General features: G+C 44.3%; 1 protein-coding gene across 6 annotated transcripts in view; it reads right to left on the bottom strand.

Moving 5' to 3' along the window:
• FGFRL1 (fibroblast growth factor receptor like 1) overlaps window positions 1–20,608 on the bottom strand; it is a 185,775-nt gene that overhangs the window by 163,713 nt on the left and 1,454 nt on the right. For 3 of the 6 annotated variants that reach the window (XM_065060290.1, XM_005509945.4, XM_021297780.2), the window contains exon 2: window positions 20,408–20,517. In XM_065060290.1, the coding sequence (XP_064916362.1) occupies window positions 20,408–20,468 (61 nt within the window). In that variant the 5' untranslated portion in view covers window positions 20,469–20,517. Of the gene's footprint in view, window positions 1–1,871; window positions 1,903–17,059; window positions 17,202–20,407; window positions 20,518–20,608 lie in introns of those variants that run through there. The other 3 variants (XM_065060291.1, XM_065060292.1, XM_021297783.2) reach the window with 2 other exon arrangements.

Here is a 20,608-nt window from a genome sequence, read left to right as displayed (position 1 = left end):
CTTTAAATTAGCCTTTCCTTTTCCACCTCAACAAGCCACTCCTGATTCCCACTAGGTTGTGCTCAAAATCAGACCCCGTGAGGACTTCTTCACCTCTAACTTTAGACACACACAGCGTAGGCACCTGAGGGGTCCCTCACCTCCCTTTAGAGGAGGAAAAGGTGCTTTTAGGGCATGATGCATCTCATGCAGTTAAATAGACTGGGCCAAACAAATCCTGCTCTGCAGCATAGCAGGGGCCAGACAAGCTTATCTCTTTCATGCTGTCGGAAGGACCACTGGGGCTTAGCACGGAGCACATTTTGTTGGTGGCATTTTCCAGCTGCTGCCATGATTTGATGCTCCATTTCACGGCAGTGGGGCTCCAGGCCACCGTGTCCACCTTCTCCAGTTCACACGAAGCAGGAGCTCTGTATCGACCATCTATCTAGCCGTGGTGAAGGCCACCAAGTCCTCTGTGTGCGTCACCAGCCTTGTCAGCAAGGGCAGGATTTGCAGCACTAACGTAGAGAGGAAAGTTTTGCTTCCAGCTTCTGATCCACCACCCACAACTTCTCCTCCCAGATCCAGCTACAATCCCTCTGCTAGGACTTTAAAAAAAAAAAAAGGAAAGTAATGTTTTCAGGGTCACTGTGAAATAATGTTGTTTTCAGCAAACAGAACAGCCTGAACCTGATTTACTGTACATCCTGTCCATGTTTCACAAAGAAAACACCACACAAGGTTTCAGGTCCGACCTTTGAGCTCCTCCTGCTTGGGATGCTAATTCCCTTTGTGGGGATGAGAAAGCCCCAAGGGCTATTAATCCTTCCCACTCTGGGGTATAAATGGATCACCAGGAGGGAGGAAAACCACCCCTTCCCTCAAATAAGTATTATATTACACACTTAGGAGTAATCAACCTGCGTGTGAAACTCCCAGACAGCTACTTTGCTGATAGCAGCCTATACAATCCCATGGGTCTGTCCTTGGGTGTTTGTCCAGACAGTGTGAACTGTGATGTGTCCTCAGGCACCAGCACCCTGTGGGGAGAAGTTGGGAGGCTCTGGATAAGGGTGGCCTAAAGTGGGCTATTAGGTAGCTAAGGAGTGAGCTAAAGCTTGTCCAGGCTCAAACTCAGGGAAAAAACCTCAGTGGGGACATGCCCATGAATCACCCAGAGGCTTTAATTACTGGCACTGCATGCAGATAAATGATCACTGACCATATATAGCATCGCCATCAACTATCCCAGGAACCTAAATATGGCCAGGACTCAGCTCTCTGATTCACCTAAATTGAGGTGTCTAACTCCCATTATGGCTTGCAGAGAGCTGGTCAATACTAGCTCAGTGCCCTGTTTACTCACATCTCCATCAGCTTTGAGGGCAGCTCAGACACCAACATATAGATCATAGCAACATAAAATCATTTTGGTTGGAAGAGACCCTTAAGATCATTGAGTCCAACCATAACCTAAAACTAGCACTAAACCATGTCTCTAAGAGCCTCATCTACATGTCTTTTAAACCCCTCCAGGGATGGTGACTCCACCACTTCCTTCAGCAGCTTCTTCCATTGTTTCACTAGCAACCCTTTCAATGAAGAAAGGTTTCTTAATGTTCAGTCCGAACCTTGGGTTCACCTATGAGCTGAACACCTCTCGCAGTGCCTCAGCTCCATGCTGCAGGACTGCATTCCCTTGCCTGGTGGCGTGAGACCCCATGGACAGGACAAAGGGGTCCCCTGGAGCACCTTCCCCATGTGTACCCACCTTCTCACCCTCCCCAGTGGTGCGGAGGCTCCTTGCCCATACAGAGAGTCAATGCACCAGCACAGCTGGATCAGACAATCATTTGCAGACCTGCAGATGCAGGAGGGATCAGTCCTACCTGAGCAGGACCACATGGAGGGAGCCAAGTGCACGTCAAGCCCTCAGCCTCGAGGTTCATCAGGGCTGTCTTGGTGCTCCTTGGAGGCTGCTGCTCACTTGAGAGGGGAGCCCTGTGTGCAGGCAGTAGTTTTCAGAAGCGGTTTTTCATTCTCACTAAATCCTCAGTCCAAACCTTTCCCTTTTGCTGGAAGTCTTTGCAAACACTAGCAAAACCTTTCCCGTTAATCTTTCTTCATCTGGCTAAAACAACACAGACTGTCTGTCTCCAGGGAAGGCTGTCACAGGATATGGGGGAGGAATCTATCATTTGTAATGCACGGAAATATAACTTACATATATCAAAGGCATTTTCTGTAAAAACAAATATGCAGCAAAGACTGGGAGGCCAAACCCCCGTTGCCTTCAAGCTACTGTGCTCAGCAATCGTGTGAGCAACAGCCTGAGCAAACCCAATTAACTTGATTTGTAGATTGCACAGATTAGCAATTGTGTTCCAATTGCAAATCCTGCAAGGAGCCCCTCTCACTAATGTTTCTGTACAGCTTCTCATTTGCTACCATAATATGTAAGGGCACCTATCTAAATCCCTTAAATTTATGTATTGCCAGGTATGCATCCCTGCCCTCTAACTGCCCCTGCTGACTAAGAACTGTGGAGATCTCTGCAAATTTTAATTCTGAAAACTCTCACATATCCCCATCAGGTCATGTCAAGCAAAAATCTTGACATTGAGTGGCTCGATTTAGCTGTTAACACGGGAACTTTGAAACAGAACTGAACTGTCACAAGGACGTGACATCTGATGGGCTTCACACTTCAACCACCAGCCCTCTGGGGCTCCTGCGCCCTCCAGCTACCACTGAATTGATCCATATTTAATTCCCAGTGCGATCAGATCCAACTGTGAGACCCTTTGCATGGTAACAATCCAAATGAGGGACATCTTATTAAAAAAACAAACAAACAACAATCACATTCTGAAAACTGAAAAATGTTGCAGGATCCATTTCTACACTGGAAATTGTTCTTTCAGCTATATGAACAGTTGTCTCTTGTGTAAAAATGCCTGATGAAGTATAATACATAGTCAAAGTTGCATGTGATCCTAGTAATGTTTGTATTAAACCCAGAGATGCCACTCTAAAATGAAGAAGTTTGTGGAAAAAATAATACAATGGCGACAGAGAGGGAGGGAAAGTAGGAGGTTTTTTGGTACTGTATCAACTAAAGAAACATGTTCTGTTCGTTAAAACAAAAAAAAAAAAAAAAAAGACAAGATGTCTCATGAATAGTTCTACTAATATTGACTGGATTTCTGAATTTCTAAAAACATGAGCACTTCATAAATATACTGAAATATTCTGTCATCACCAGACAAAACGTGCCAGTTTTCTATAAATATAGACATCTGGCGGTGGTTTCTACTGTTATGGATTTCTGGTGCAAAGAATGCTACTTTGTGAGCAAATGCATGTTCGAAATTAATTTCACATGCAACAGGTTACACTAAAGAGCAAGAATGATTTGCTGGGCAGAAGTGCGTAACAAAAACATTGTGTTCCCATGCTGCTCCTGTCCCTCTGGATGAGGTTGCCCGCACGATACCGTTGGCATAAAGCATGCTCCTCCAAGCAGTGCTGTGAAGCTTAATTAAAGCATGCCCGCAAATTGCATTGAAACTTGAAAATGGGACTTGGTATTTGGCGTCATGATTCCAGCTGTGGTGAAACACCGCTGAGAAGACAACATGTATTAAATACCAGTGAATAACAGCGTGTTTTGTACAAACCACCTGAGGGGTGCCACAAATAACAGCCGGTGTATAAAATTCAGTGTTATAGGGCTGTGCCACGACTTACTTAATTTTTTTTGTCCTTTTTTTGGTGGGATTTCCAGCCAGATCTCTGTCCCAATCTGGCCCACGATGCAACTGTCCACAGAGTTGCATCAGACAGAAGGCAAGCTGGGGACACATGGGGTCACTGTAAAGATGTGAGCATGGAGGGACACCTTACATCACGAAGGGCTTGCTCAGGTGAAAATGGATACCCATCTTGTACTCCAAGGGCAACAGAAAACATCTTTGTGTAAGGGCATGGGCTACGTTTTCTATCCACATCTGCCTTGCTCACCAGGCTCCCTATAAAAAAGTCATTAGCATTAGCAGGTAAATCAATTTTTGGCTGGAAGAGTTTCCTTTCTGGTTAACATAAGCCAAGCGTAAACACTCCCTCACAGGTTAACAAAAACCAGGAGCCCAAACAGGGATAATTCTTCGGAAAAAGGGGAACTGGAGTGGGGGGAAGGATGGAAAAGATAATTAATCACAACCTTTCCTACACCGTGACACATTTTTGCTGGTGATCAGGCATTTAGTGTGACTCTGTGTTGCTCCTCAGCCCCTTTAAACCCTGTCTGGGGGGAATATTTTCCAACTGAAGCCATCAAAAGAGCAGTGGACAGAGCAACCCTCAGCATTCAGCCCTGGCTGCCCACCTTCCCTGCTCCCTTCAGTAATCACTGCTAATTCACCAGCTCCACTAGCACCCTGTTTTTTCTCTCCCAAACCACCCTAAAATCATGTTGGGACCAAATAAGAAGGAGCAAGGGACCTACTAAACCCAAAGTCTCTAGAAGAGCTCTCAGTGTGTGTCGAAGACTTGCTAAATATCCAAATAAAGACAAACCTAAGAAGCCTGGATACCCTGCGTTATCTTTGCAGGCTGGCTGCTGCCTTATCAGCTCCAACAGAAACCAGCATTTAAGAAAAATTCAGTAGTCTTTGGGTGGAAGCTGGATCCTAAGAAAACACGCAGCCGAATTGCTGGAAGTCAGTACAAGAGGAGAGGGTGAGAGGGTAAGAGATGGCCTGAAAGTCTCCGCCATCATCTCGCTCTCCATCAGGAAATACGCTGCCATGCATGGTTTTTTAATTATTTTTTCATAATTCACTCCTCACACTACACACCCATTGCACCAGCCAAGAGCTACAAGGGTGAACAATGACTCAAAATGCCACTTGCTCTCATTAGGCACCAATGGAGTCTGGGCAAAGCCACCAGCTTTTGGTACCGGGTTTCGAAGTGCATCAAGTGGAAGAAGACAGAACATCACATCCAACACTGGTGTTAAGCCCCACTGTCCTGATGGGGAAGGATAAAGATGTTTTTTCTCCCTACCCTCACTTATTAAAAATATGTTCTTTTTGGATAATCTCTCCATGGAAGAATTTGAATGTTAAGGAGCTTTTTATTCACCAAAGTCTTGTTCGCTCTTGCACGTAACTCACCAGGCACAGATTTTGGCAGCCACCCCACACAGGAGCTGGACTTTCCTTTTGCAAGGGCAGGAGGGTCTCGCTCTTGAAAAAGTTATAAAAGAGTTACAAAACACCTTTACTTGACATTAATTGATGGGTAGAACGAGCTAGAGAGAGAAGAGCTGTCTCAAGGCCAAGAGCTGCTTTTCAGTGTCTCATTTGTAATGTGGCACAGGCAACAGCTGGGGGGAGGCTGTCTGCCTCTTGTCAACCCCAGAGGAAAGGACAGACAGACGGACGGTCCCCAGGGAGCTGCCCTGGCATTATAAATGCCTCTGGTAGAGGGTAAGAAGCTTTCTACCTCTGACCTGACCCTTCCTCCCCTAGAGAGGGTTCACAAATCTTCCTCAACAGCTAGCAAAAATTGAAATGACACAGCTGGGCTCCCAAAAATGTTCCTTTTTAAACATTTTCTTCTTTTTTATTTTCATGTTTCACCCAAGATAGCATTGCAGGAGAGGCAGACAGACAAAGCAAAGGGAACTGCAAGTATGGAGGGTGCCCACACAACTGGGCTCAGGCCCTGAAGTGACAGCACGCTTAGGGGCACTGCCTAGCCCAAGCTCCTCAAAAATCACAAAGTAAGCTCTAGAATAATGGAACTGGTTCAAAGGGGTTAGGAAAACTTGCTTTGGTTCTTTCTTTATTTCCCTCTTGCTGTCTAAGCCAGCCAAGGAGGCTGGTGCACGCAACTCACGTTTTCTAGCGATCCTTCAAAATCATCAAGGCTGGAATCTTGTGGATTATTTTCTCTATTCTTTAACTGAAAGCTGAATTATTTCCTGATTTCCAGGTACCCAGAAAAATAATTTTAAGGGGAAAAACTCGGTGTCAGAATCCTTGCGAAAAGTGTGCTATGACTTCAGCCTATGCTTAGGTCCTCCATATTTCAAATAAGAGTAACATACTGTGTAACACTCCACAGCAAGTGTTTCTCTGACTACAAGCAATCCTCAGGTGCTTAAAAGTAACTAAGTGGTTAAACACTTGGTAAAAATGGTGCCTGTGATCAGAAACTTTGCAAAAGTGCATTGAAATACTCAGTTTTGTACCTCCCCTTGCATGTCTCTGGTGTCGTGCTGCATGGGTTTCAGTGGATTCAAACCAGGATGAATTCAAATAGATGTGTCATACAATATTTTGCCATGTTGTATTTGACTTTAATTACTTCTTAACTGTACTGCTGTTTGAAAAATCTTTCTTATTTGAGGATGTTGATCCAGCCTAGAGCTGCTTGGCCCTTTTCCACCAAAACACCCTTTCAACAACGACCACAAGCCTTTCCAAGCAAAATTAAATCTTTTGGAAGAACCTCTTTTTCTGTGCCAGTGTGAAAATTTACCTTTCTCAACTCTCTTCCCTTCCCCCAGATTTTAGGTTGGCTTTTCTTTGCACTTTTCTAGGAGGGAACAGAAACCCATGGTGAGCTCCAGCATGATGTGGATCAACGCCTAGGAGCAGGCAGACCTTGTTGTCAGCACAGGTGAAAACACATTGCAAATTATAATAGTGCTTGAATAATTTCTGCATTTTTTTTTCCCTATTCAAGGACTTTTGACTGTTGTTTCCCTCAAAAATAAACAGGGTGCAATGCCTGACTCTCCCTAAAGTCAATGTTGAAGTTTGTACTTAAGCAGAAGAAAAGACTGGGTATTCAAGAAATGTTCTTGACTCTAGGTTTCCCATAGAATAATAATTTGATTAAACTTATTCTGCAACACAGGGCTTGTGACACACACACAAACCACGACGGGTGTGTGGCACAGGCCCTTCAGCCCACACACAAGCGATACCTTTGCATCTCTTTCACCTTGGGCACTTGACCAGCGTTTGGGCATGAGATTATCGATCATGTAGGTCTGTTATTGTAACAGCAACAAGAAATCCTTATCAAGGCAATGTCTGCTTTACATGGGGCGCTGTAAGCAAATACGGGATCTCGCCTTTCTCAAGTTTATACGGGTAAAATAAAACTCAGCTGATCAATAGGTCTGGTTTTTGGAGGAAGCCTTTGTCAGGGTAAAACAAAGTCTCTACACAAAGGGCTGTTAGTACCTTGCAGTTAAACCTGTAGCTGTCTGTCTTTCGTTCTGGGTTTGACAGCCCTTAACAGAACAATAAGGCTTTGGTACAATCAGGACTTCCAGGCGCTAACCCCAATACTAAAATATCACACCAGCTACAATAACAACTTTGCCTGGTGTTCATTGTATCAAGCAAAACCACTGCTTGCTTGCTGACCTGCTCACCCAGAGCAATATTAAATATTTTAGACATTGCAGCCCTCCTCCAGCTCTGCCTTAACATCTGTCTTGTAGCAAAATACCCTCCAACACATGCCACAGGATGAAGGCCTTGCACTGGTTTGAAGGCTGGGATACTTAGAAAGCTTGTTCAATTACTTTGGTGCATTTTTCATGCCCCCCAGACAAGTTATTGGGTTTGCTGGTTGTTGGTTTTGCATTTAGTATAGTATCCGCATTACTCTTACAGATGTAATAGGGAAAGCACCTGTAAGTACGTGAACAAAAAGATCCAAATCAAGAGGTAATTAAAATTCATTCAGGCTTGTTCCTCTCTCCTATTATTTCAATCAGTGCCAAATGACTAAGCTGTTCCCTTTTAATTCTGCATTGCACATTTTCTTCTTTCAAACACTTCTCTCAGTAGAAGTTCTATGCTGGTTTTCCCTCTGGAGAAAGAAACCCTAAAGACATATTTTCAACCTCCCAGCTCAGTGTTTCCCAGATATTTTGAATCAGAGACCGCTGCCAAGATTCACATTTTTCCACAGATCACCGCACACCCTCACACTCTGAGCAGAAAGCCATTGTGGAGACACACACATGGAGATGGACTCTGGAGCCGTTCTTGTTGCCCTGTTCTTGTTGAACTTCTTGTGGTCCATGATCTGGCATGGGAACCAGTGCTTGTCCCACTCGCTTTGTCCAGGCTTGGGAAAATCTGACAGCTTTTAAAAGACATTTGAAAAAAAAAAAAAGAATAAAAAAAAACCCAACCATGATGCCATGGGTTAATTATAATTACTTAGTACCAAGTTCTGATTTCCCTGAGCAAGCTGTAGTTTAGCCTTCCAACACAAGAGTAACCTCAGCATCCTTCCCATGGGTTCCCGGACAAGTACCAGGGTCTTCCCCTCCCTACAAAAGCCTGGATCAACAGGCAAGTGAAAGCCACAGTTTCTCCGGGGTGCAGGGTCATGGTTCGTCATGTTAGACACACATCAATCATCCCCAGCCAGAATTCACCCGCTGCGCCTCACAAGCCAACATAAACACCCCCCTTCAGAAAACCCCTAAAAGTGTGGTTAATGCAGCCCTGCAGCTCTACCTGTTTAACCTACTGGCTCTGTTCCCCTGGAAAAATATTTTCACTCACAGGAAGTATTTTCCACAAGTTTTCTCTGCCTTACTTTTGCAGCCCCCTGAAGCCATGTCAGTAGTCCAGAGTCCACAAGGAGATGAAGCCAAGGTTGCGGGGGGAACCTGGCTCCCTCTCAGGGTGACATATCAACTCCACCTTGCTACCAGAGTCAAAGCACGTGGTGCTTGGACTGGACGGAACTCTGTCACCAGCAGTGCTGGTTTTAGCCCGTCTTTGTCTGCTGCAAGGAGGAGCTGCTCCATCAGGAGCACAACCGGCAGCAAGTGCTGGCAGCATTAATTTGCCATATCCCAGCTCCCCAAAACGATCCTTCTCCCTCATAAGCCAAAAGCAGAGGACAGTAGAAGGAAGATTCCCGTTTTCCTGCAAAGGACTCCAAATTTCAAGGGAACACTGAGACAGGTGGAAAATAGTTATGATGTAGAGTACGAAAGCTGGAATCTCCCAATACAGAAGGGACAGCGATATGCTGCCCTCTGACTGAGCTGAACCAAGAGCAAAAGTCAATAAGGAATAACTACTGCTTGTTCAGAATGGCCCAAACTGCTTCTGGATGAGAAGTTCCTACCAGGGTAATAGACACTTCTTCTGATGGGATCCACCGAGGGAGGACCCAGGATTCAAATCTGACTTTTCTAGTCTTCACAATCACTGCCCCCAGGCAATGCTACATTTTGTAGTGTGGACCCTGCTGCATTTTACATTCCCAAAGAGTCATTTTATAAAAGTTCACGTAAATTTTCAGTCCTCTCAGGTACTGAGCCTTCCTGACACAAGTGGGAATGAAAAGGACCTGCTGCCTGTTGTCACACTCCAATATCACAAGCTGAGATCATGCTCCTATAACATTTTAACTCATCACCTGTTTTTCCAGGTCAGCTTCTGCCCAGGTTATCTCCCCACAACACCCAACAACAAGGTCAGAAGAGCTCTCGCGCTGGCACAAGGGAGTTACGAGGCTGGAAGCAGAGCAGGACAAGGACAGGATGGTGGTGGGGTCAACTTCAGTCATCTTCAGCTGCTGTGCGATCATACCTGAGAAGCATTTACTGCCACATACCAAGCAGCTGCAGCTGGGCAGAGGAAGGGGGGGGTCCTGTTTGTGCAGCTAATGACCCAACTTAGCAGGACAGAAATCTCATGTTTGACCTTTCCCAACATCACGTGAGGCAAATGCTCCATATGATGGGGCTCCAGCATTATCTACCAGGCACAGGTGCACGACTGCAATTAGAAATAACCAGCATTTTATACATAACACCACCTTTCAGCCCAACGCAGCCCATTTGAAAACACTTGGAGCCGCAGTTACCATCTTTGCCCCACTCAACCTCCAGCTCAGGGAGCACCAAATAATTCCTTGCAAAGTCTCACAGTTATTATTTGGAAATTATATTGAAAGCCACAACACCTCTCTGCACTCTGGTTTATCTTAAACTCGGTGCTTGGTTTGTCCCAACAACATTTCTCCCCCCGCCACTCCAAAATTCAACTTCTGCAGAGAACAACGCTGCTGGTTTGTGTCCACAGCAGATTTATTCCCCCCTTCCAGCAGCTCCAGCTGCCTGTACCTTCAAGGGACAGTAGCTGCTTGAAGTGAATGGTTCCTTCTGGTTTCTGGGAATAAAAAGCTGCCCTCCATAATCAGGGTATTGTTCTCCCTAAATGGACCCAGACTCTGTAAACACGGTTCTCTGCACAGCGCCGGGAGGGTGACGGGGGAGCGTGTGTGTATGTACATGCAGGGAATGTGTCTTGTTTTTTAAAAAAAACAACAGTAAATTGTGTTAATTCATTTCCTCTGCCTAAACAGTGGTAATAAACTTCAGGAAAGGAGGAGGAAAAAGTAAACAAGAGTCAATTACAAAAAGGTGAGGGGGAGAGGTAACCACTAAATGTCTCCTTTGGGAAAGGACATTCATGTTACCACTCGGATGGGCTCCACACAGCCCTCCCTCCATCCTGCTGAGGGTATAAATGTGACTGTAACAATTTATTTCTTTTCTAAGGTTTCAGCCTATTTTCATGAGCTCAATCCAGGGGGCTACAAAATGAACCCGATCCACAGCACACACATCCCTGGGGGCTTTGCTCCTCGTGATGCGAGCGCTCCAGTGACCAAAACCAATACGGATAGTCAGAGCCTATTTGTAATTTTCTAACAGGAAAATAATTTCCACTAAGCAAACTACCATGCTTTGACTCAAAACCCTGATTAGCACAGTTTGAAAACAGGGCAGCATACTGTTCGGGGAATTAACTTGCTTGACCCCTAGTCTATAATGGCACTCAAATAATCTGTGAGTCAGATGAAGTTGAAAAACTCTTGGAAGACCACACTGAAAGAATTTACTGGATTTATTGGATTTTCTAAGATAAAAGAAAAATAAGCCTCAAACTCCACTTAGCTAGTCTGTGGTCTTCAGAAAGCCAAGCTTTTTCTCCTGACACTATCTGGAATAGGAACACTGCCTATGCTGAGAAACACTTTTGAGGTCTCTTTTCTGTATTTTTTTTTTTCACTGGAAACTCTCAATAAACAGTAATAATTATTATAAATAAACAAGTCTATTGCTCTGACTACTTTTGAGTAGCACCTTGCTGTTTTGTTCCTTGGGACTAGTGGTAAAACATGGGGAAAAGCGACAGACTCCCATCTCTGTGAATCTACAATTCTCCTTCTAACTGGAGTAGTCACGGCAAGAAGAGCCCTGAATTGAACTTTGAATTCAATATCCTGTGGCTACACTACCAGTTGCAAAGGACTAGTCTGGTATGAACTTCCAGTCACAGGAATTATCGTGCATATGTCACTATCACAAAATACTACTTGGAATCCTCCAAATCCTCGGGTCTAGCCCCGTTTGAGCAAGCAGGGAATCAGGGAAAGCATTTTGCTTCCCCTGATACAAGCAGGGCCTTGCTCTGCTCTAGATAAAACACTGACCCATCCCTACCTTATGATTTCTCCATCTCCTGAGCAAAATGCTCCGACCAGCCTCTGCCACTTCTTTGTGTCTCTTTGTCTCCCAGAAACAACAGATATGTGCTGAGAGCAGTGGCAAACATTTTCAGATAACAAATCCAGCAATTAGAAATCAACTGTCCAAAGCCAGTTCCCCTGCATATGCAAATATCTCCCTAATAGGTTTACGACTCCTTGTCAATCAAACCTGTCAAGGAAAAGTAAACTCCTGTCCCTGGCCATGATTAAGTTGAAAGCTCCACTCTGATTAGCCGTTAGCAAAACTAACCCTGGCAATATTGCATTTCTGATTGGTTGTGAATACCAGGAGGAGGAAAGACACTCATCAGCTCGGATCTGTTAATCTAGTTTTATATTAACTATCGCAGATCATGATGAACCCTCCCGTGTCTTGGTGCCACGCTGTACAGAACTGAAACACAGCCTGGTCTTAGGAGGCCCCAGTTTCTGCTTTTTGGTAGGATTATAAATTTAAACCCTACTCACTGCTACTCAGACACAACTCACTGAACCTAAAGGGACTCTCACCTTTGTACTGGAAACCAATATCTGATCCTGAATATTAAAATATGAAACAATTTATCAAGCACAGAGTCTGATCTCCATATGCTGGTGGAGCTGGCAGCTCTTCTCCTAGTTTCTGACTTTTAGTTGCCCAAAAAAACATTAAACACTTCCTATAATACTATTACTTGTCTGGCTAAAGAGATAATGTGATTGCCACCAAAATGTTGTGTTAATCTGAAGAAGAATGGGAAAGATTTTGATCCACCCAGAAGGCAAGCTATATGGCTCATAGCATGCTCTCTCAGAAGGGTACCCACACTCTGAAGGAGCTTTAGGTACCAGTTTTACATCGACTGATGGACGCCAAACCAGCATTCTTCCTTCCACAGAGAGCCTGCAGTGTCCCTGGGGAGATAGTCAACAATGTCCAGAGGTTTATCCTGTTATTCATTAACCCACCCATCCTTGACATGCAGTTCATACACCTGTAACTCGTATGACACTTGTCATTGCTTAACCAGTGTTAACAGATCTGTTTCGGTAAGAATAACCACTACAAAAAAAAGCTTCCTCAATTACTCCAACAGTCAAGAAGAAAAAGGTGGGAAATTAACCAGTTCACAGTGTTCCAGCATCTGTCGCAGCCTAAATCCAGTAGTTTGGGTTGATCAGTTTTGGAAGGCTGGTGGGGCTGAGTAACTGTCCCTTCTCCCTCCTTTGGGGTTGATTTGGCCTCACCTCACCTCACCCACTTCTGTCTAGAAAAAGTAAAGTTTAAATGCATACAAGGCAATACTAAAATACAAGTTACCACAATGAAACCCCCGCCTTTTACAATAGGATGCTCGTGCTCAGAGTCACGGGTTGGTCAAAAGCCAATTAAGCATCATATCTATAACTAATGATGAAGTGAAAAGAGAAATAAAGGACAGATTTGAAAAAGCTGCAGCCCAACATCCTTTTTGCAGCACACACACTCCCCACTCAAGACCCTCTCCCAAAGCTTGGCTGCACTGGAACGCAAGAGCAACCATACACTAATCCGGCCTAAATTTCTCTTGGATGTTGGCTAAAATGATTCGATTTCCTTTCATATCCTCCTACAGTGTTTTCCTCTCCCATGTATCTTGTGCAGGGCTGAACTCACAAGCCCCAAACTGCCACAGAGAGTCTGCACAACACCAGTACCAAACTCCTACAGTCATCGGTTCACTAAGCGTGTGCAAGCAAACCCAGCAAAGAGAATATGAATTCTTTTTAATATGTGCAATAGAAATTTTTAAGTTTGCATTTCTGCATTTGTCTGCTGTTCCTGTGTTTTTATCTAACATGCGCAGACAGCTCCTAAAATACCCACCAAAGTCAACACCCCCCAAGTGGCATCTAGGGTATGGCACCTCTTGTATTACTCACTTCTCAATCACTTGACAGGACACTCAAGATTCTGCATATCTTTCATGAAATAAATTTACCAGACATAAAGAGAAATGATTTTGGGTCTCATCAAGCTAGAAGCCACTCATAGAAGCTGAGAATAGAGGTGCAGCAGTCCTGAGAAACATCAACCTGCTCTGAGAAGTCTCTGTTCCGAATTTACACTTTTCTTCTCTTAGCGTAGCTCAAAATTAAGTTTGAACACTTAATGGAAGCAGCAGCCTGGAGTTACTGGCTGAATTTCTTCCTGAAGAACTGGACTGGTTGGGATGAAATCAAAATGTTAGGTTATTCGCAGCACTGCTGGATACTGTATTTCTGCTGCGATACAATGGGCAGACTGTGTGATCGGGGCAGCCACCCAAACTCCACGCAGCCCATGTTTATTTGACTCAGAAGGGGGGAAAAAATCTGAGATGTTAATAGATTCAGCAGCAAAGGGCATATATTAACTTGTTAAATAACACTCAGGCCAGCCTTCAGCCCCTTCACAGAGAGCAGCACTGTCAGCAGAATGGCAGCATTTCTTTGGGGATAACCCTTCTGCAGCATCCAAAGTTAAAAACAATTAATAACCAAGTTGCTTTCAGCCCCAACAGCCACCAGCCAGAGCTCGCAATGGCCAGAAGCAATGTGTTTCTAGAATAAAAGTATTGAGTCCAAGGGATCCAGTCAAGCAAGTGAAGGGCAGGATCCAAAATACCACGTTTAGCTCACATCTGTTCTACTGTCATACTTGAAAAGCGCCTATATGAAAGATGGGGACAGATTTTTTAGAAGGGCCTGTTACAACAGGAGAAGGGGTGATGGTTTTAAACTAAAGAAAGGGAGATTCAGGCTGGACATGAGCAAGACATTTTTTACACTGAAGGTGGTGAAACTGTGGCCCAGGTTGCCCAGAGAGGTGGTGGATGAACCATCCCTGGAGACATCCCAGGCCAGGCTGGATGGGGCTCTGAGCAACCTGATCTGGTGAAGATGTTCCTGCTCATGGCAGGGGTGGCACTGGATGAGCTTTGACAGTCCTGTCCAACCCAAACTATTCTATGATTCTGTGAGGAATCCGTAAAGAGATCAATATCACAATCTGTGCAAGTCATCCTTCAGGGATGGATCCAAGGCAGATAGGAGTGAGTAGGAGTCACAGCACCAACACTCACAGGTTCCAACCTGTTAAAACTGGCATGGGCTGCATCTGCATATTTCATACGACATCAGGGCTGCAGGATCAGATTATTCAAGCTTACTTTTGGAAATATTTTCTTTTACCTTAGTACCAATGCTGCTATGAATGAGAACCAGACTCAACAGGCTTTCAACAGTTAGCAGTCTTTGCAACATCTACACTCACACTGGCTTTAGTCTTAAAAAAAAAAAAAGTCCCTTATATGACCAAAAATGTTTCAACTTGATGCAAAGGATTAGGACAGGTCGACACAGCTAAATACCTATGGAGGCATTATTATTATTAGAGAAAGCTCCAAGTCAAGATTGATTATTGAGAGCAAGAAAAGGAATAGAAATCCAAATTAAATGTTCAAAACAAGATCAAACTAATTTCAGCTTGAGCAGCCCACCAGAAAACACAAGAAGAGGTCAGGTGAAAGACAAACTCTTTGAAACAAGACAAAATGAGCAGGTTAATGAAAGGAAAGGGAGAAAGGATCATTTCCACCACCTCCAAACGTAAAACATTTGCACGGACCCTTTGAACAGTGTGAGTTTACAAGTCAGTGCAGACACGAGCAGAAGTTTCACATCTTAGGAAAAATCAGAAACCTACATTGCCTCTACTCTTGCTGAATAAATAAAGCTATGGCTAAAGGTTGTTGTCAGTTTTGTGTTTGTTTGGGGGCTTTTTGTTTGGTTTTGGGTTTCTTTGTTTGTTTTAAATTCAAACAAGGCGAAGAGGACCTCTGAATTATTACTTTCTCCTCTTGGTGGAAATGTTTATGTCTTCCAATAATTAACCCAAAAAAGCACACCCAGACACTGACCATCTCTCCCGCATTCACGCTACTCCAATAACAAGTATTCTGCACCCAGATGTAGCAGCATCGCTCGTGGTGAGACAGCCGCTCGAAAAGGAATTATCAAATGGTTCATCGGAGAAGATCAGCTCTATCAAGCCAATTCAGGCCAAATGACAAACTTCATCCTTAGGTAATAAATTAATACCAATGGTCCCAAACCTTGAAATGCAGGTTCCTATTAGCTAGCAAGTGTCACTTTTGCTTGTTCACTTTTGGATTTTGAATGACCTTTATTTTTTTCCTGGAAAAAAAAGAATCCTGTAATTTCTCAAGCACCACCTCATGGCACATGAAAGCTTCTTCTGTGGCTAAAAGTCAGACTTTGGAATCCAGCCTTTGCTGTGTACAAGTTCATCACAGAAAAGACGTCTTTTAATTTGCTGCTTGCGTCTCTTAATGAAGGTCAAAGAAATAGAAGGACTTGGAAAACAAAGTTATAAAAACTTAAAGGAAAATCTAAATGTATTGGAGCAATTTGCCGAGTTTTGTAATATTCCTAATAAAAAAAAAAAAAAATCAACCCTAATTTTCCAGTATGACGCACACTGTATTTTATGTTTAAACTCAGCCGCAATATAAAGCAGCCGACAGCCTCAGAAGAAGGGAGGAACCAGGGTTTAAAGAAAATAACCAGGATTTTCTTAGATCGTCATGTTGACTTTAGGTACAAGTCATGCTGGCAGATTATTCATGAGCAAGTTCCCCAAGGGCACGATCCGAAAATGCCCCAAACTTAACCAGAAGATGTGCAGCGACTTACATAAAATTTGAATCGGGCTGTTAGATCTGAACTTGCTTCTCTTCCACAAGTGAGGAATTACCTAATCATTAAATCGGCTAACAACCATTCAACAGGAATAAAGGAGTAAAACAGAAACCAACAACCATCTCTCTTATATTATCATTATTTATCTTTTACACGTTTACTGCTGTTCACTCTTATAAACTCCAGAGTTAGAGAACGGTAAATACATTCACCAGAATTAAGAACTCATCTCACAAGAAAACGAAAAGAAAATCTTCTAGGCTCCTATTCCCATTTCTCCAATATTCAGAAAAACAAAAATGGCACGTAACGTTATTTCCACATGAAAACGTTGCATTTTGAGGTGGCCCCAACAGCAAATTCCCTCTAATGCAGGCACCAACCAGGCTTGCAAGCCAAGTGTCGCTCAGAGAAGTGCCAGAGCAGAAAGCAATTAAGGTCCCGTTCTTCCCCTCCCTACGCAATACACCGAAAATGAAATCAACATCCAAACTAATTAGTTTCCAGCAGAATATCAGTTTACTCGCTAAAAGAAGGGTTGTTACTGCTCTTACCAAAAACTTCTAAACATACCATACGAAATCTCGTTTAAGCCACGGGGCCAAGCCAAGCACATCCCAACGTGACCATATACGGTCACCAAGGCGAATAAGATGGCAACTTGACAGATTTGGAACAAATATTGCGTTGTGTGTTACTGAGACAACACAGGCAGGAAAATATCAGATTGTATTACCTGTATCCAACCGGAGGTGTGGAGTGGTAGGAGCTACATTGCTGCAGGACATCGTCACTAAAGGTTAGTGACCAAGATGGCATTCGTCCCCGTGGAGAAGGGCCAGAGCAGGACACTGAGGACTTTTATGTCCTGTATAGGGCTGCTTGGAGAGAAGAGGAGTGGGGTGACATGAAGGACGAGCCATCAGGCCTGCATTATTACCCCAGATTTAGGGCTGACACTGTCCCGTGCAGCTGGTGACGGGGCTGAAGCTGCCACCCGATGCCTTGGCCATCAGCCTATGGCGTAAAACCTCTTAGAAAACCACAACACGCAGGTTTTGTTCTCAAAAAAGGTGGATTTTGTACACACAGAAGTTCTTGTGTTCACCCACAACGGAAAGAAGGGATTTGGATATTTATCAAAATAGCTCCCGAGGAAGACTTTTTTGGTACAGGCTCCCTCCTGGAGATCCTTAGCCCAGAATGAGATTGGTCACTGGGGGAGTTATTCCAGGTTCATTTTTTTGGAAGGGTTATTCCAGTGTATTTGCAGGTGTAGACAAGCCCTTAGCCAAAGACTTTAAATTTCGGCCCCAAAAGCATTGGTTCAAATTTAGCCAGAGCTACCTCATCCTTCATCCCTCCAGACATAGCGAGTTCTGCACCTGGGCCTCTAAAATCAGACCTACTCTTTACTTTGCATGGATACTTTGAATGTATTGACTCTTTATCAAGAGTTTCTCTTGGTTTCCCAAGATATCCCCTTTTTCACAGTGTTTTGTACATGGGCAATGTGACCCATCGCGTCACAAGAAGGGCTGCGTTAGCCCAATCAGTCAACCCGATGGGGCCCATCACCTTAAAAGGCATCACCTAAATAAAGATGTAAAAATAATACAAGGTAACATTTAATGCAAGGTTGCAGCTGAGCACTCAACTGTCAGGAAATATCGAGGCCGGAGCGCGTGGGCAACTTAACTCTGCCCCCTTGAGCAAATGCACTACGGCACAGCCCTTCCCCAAACACAGGGCAGGCAATCACCCAGCTCCAAATTAACCTCCTAATTCCAGAATAAGCTACTTTTGCCTAATATGAGCCAAAGAGAAGAACCAGCACTTTCACATCGAGCCTCCTCAGCCACCTTCTTCGCTTGATCACAAGCCGGGGAGCACCTATTTAACTTCTGACACCTCAGATTAGGAGGTGTTGGCAAACTTTGGGCCACACACGTCTAATTTGCAGTCAGGATAAAGATACAAGGTGTTGGTTTGGCCAGAACAAAGAGCCCGTTTTCCTCTGGAGAAAAGCCTCGCGACCTCAGGCTGAGCTTTGGCCGAAGGACTGTCTGTAAAGCCTGAGCAACTGGAACAGGTAACATATATACATTTCCAGCGCCAAACCCATCGTGTGATGCACTCGGAAAAAATCTGCAGGCATGTGAACAACCGGGCATATTTTTCCAAGAATTTGAAATTATCCCAGTGTAAATATCTAATAATTTGGCATATATGACAGCGTAAAACAAGGTTGCAAAGCGCTACAGAGCGTCTCACCTCTGCTCACTTTACAAGTTTGATCTTTCATCTATGTCCTTCGCTATCAAGAATACTATCAACCCCAAGAGGTGCAAAGCAAGATTTAAATGTTAGGATTTTGTCCTTTTACTTCTTTACACCTTTTACTTCTCCACTTTCCCTCTCTTGATATCAGCACATGAATGAATGACATTTTACATGGGTTTCGCCCTGTTTTTTAAGTTCTATTTCTACATCATTATAAATAACCAGGACCATCTCTCCATCCACTTGCAGGATGGATTTTTCCAGCTCTGAGAAGAGTTCAAATAACCCAGTTACCAATATGATCCTATCAAAGTTACATTTAAAAGACCTTTCCATAGGAAAAACTATTATACCCTGAAATCGCCACTGTTAATTTTCTATCGCTTCTTCACACAGCAACAGCCCACAGCACTTCTTTTTCCAGGGGCAATAAAAATGTATGAGCAAGACAAGTGCAAACCAAATTTAAACAGGGTCAAGCCAGTGAAGCAGCCGATACTCGGCTCACAACAGAGACAAAAATCTTTTTGTCTTCTCCTGCCCACTTCAGATCTTTTCCGGAACTCCACCAACATCTCAGGTCCATTGCAATAATATACATCCATGAGGTCATCTTAATCCATACACTGCTGCCCATTGCCTACAACTTAAACTGAGTCTCCATTGTAAACCTTGCCTGGAATTCAGACTTGCAGGACTTACAGCCTATATACTGTTTTCTTTTTCATTCAGCTTCCAGCCATATCATTTTATAGCGCTTTTGCCTCCATAAAATATTTGCTTGGGAGCCAATGCCAAGAAGGAACAGAAATTAAAAAGCAACGTAGTAACGAAACCTTGGGTTTTTAGAGTAACGCTCCCCCTCTCCTTCCCCACTCTCACCCCTCAAGGTTTATTTTTGGCAAGTTACGGCCCAAGCAAAGGGCAAGTTTAAACCTTTTAAGTCGTGACTCCATGGCACTGGGCGATTTAAAGGTCTTTCAACAATTCACGCAACTCCGACACTGTTGGCAACTGCAGCTGGAGCAATCTGCATCCTAAAGCCATTCTCCTGGGACAACGCGACCCCTCCTGCGTGAGCGGAGCTGGGGGAGCTGGAAATATGGTTTCCCATTCAGGCTTTCCAGAGACAGCACCCACCAAGGTATGACACAGGCGGGAGCAGAGGAAAAGCCACCACTCCTTCCACTCTGATCCCAGAGCTTTGCTTAAAGCACCTTCCCACAAAAAAATTCTCCTTTTTCCACCCCCCGTGTCACTCCCAGGTCAATGTATTTCAATTTGTCTCTGGTAGGGTAACCTGTTTATTGAAATCTGATCAACTGCTGGAGCCCCAGCATTAAAATATGCTCTCGCTGTTGGGAACTGTCATTTGTCTGTCACCGAGGAAGTTAATGGATGTGTTTGTTTTGTTTGCTAGTGGGAATATACAGGGGCAGGGGCTGGAGGGATTACAGGAGGGGAGAGGTATTTCTGATCCACAGAGGAATGCAGTTGCTTTTCTTTAAAATTGCCTGTGTATTTTTACACACGCACGAGAAAAGCCGCTGGAAGTTCACCTGCGCCTATGAGACTGCAGCAAACCCAGAGCAACCGCGCTCCATCCAAAGCGACAGCCCCAAAACACACAGGTAAAGGAGGTACAACACGTGGGCACGAGCCTGCACCCCTGCGCAGATAAGTTCGTGCATGGGATGAGTCTGCACAGACAGCAACTCCCTTTGGGGGTCCCTCTGAGGGCACTGCGGAGCGGAGAGACGGGCGCGAGTCGCAGCGTGCACAGCCAGCGCGGTCTCCTTACCTCTCGCCGAGTCCGAAAACGCGATTATCCCGGCGAGAAGGAGCGCGAGCTGCAATTCCATTTTGAAAAACAGATCCCTCTGTATCGTACAGGCTGCCGTCCTCTCAGACCTGGAGGCAGGGAAAACGAGAGCAAAATAATTGCTGGGGGAAGAAACTCAAACAACCTACAACTTTGCGATAGGTTTTAAAAGACTGCAAA

The sequence above is a fragment of the Columba livia genome, chromosome 4, assembly GCF_036013475.1.
Source record: "Columba livia isolate bColLiv1 breed racing homer chromosome 4, bColLiv1.pat.W.v2, whole genome shotgun sequence".
Classification (NCBI taxonomy): domain Eukaryota; kingdom Metazoa; phylum Chordata; class Aves; order Columbiformes; family Columbidae; genus Columba; species Columba livia.
Note: the sequence above shows the minus strand (reverse complement) of the source record. Positions and strands in the feature narration are given on the sequence as shown.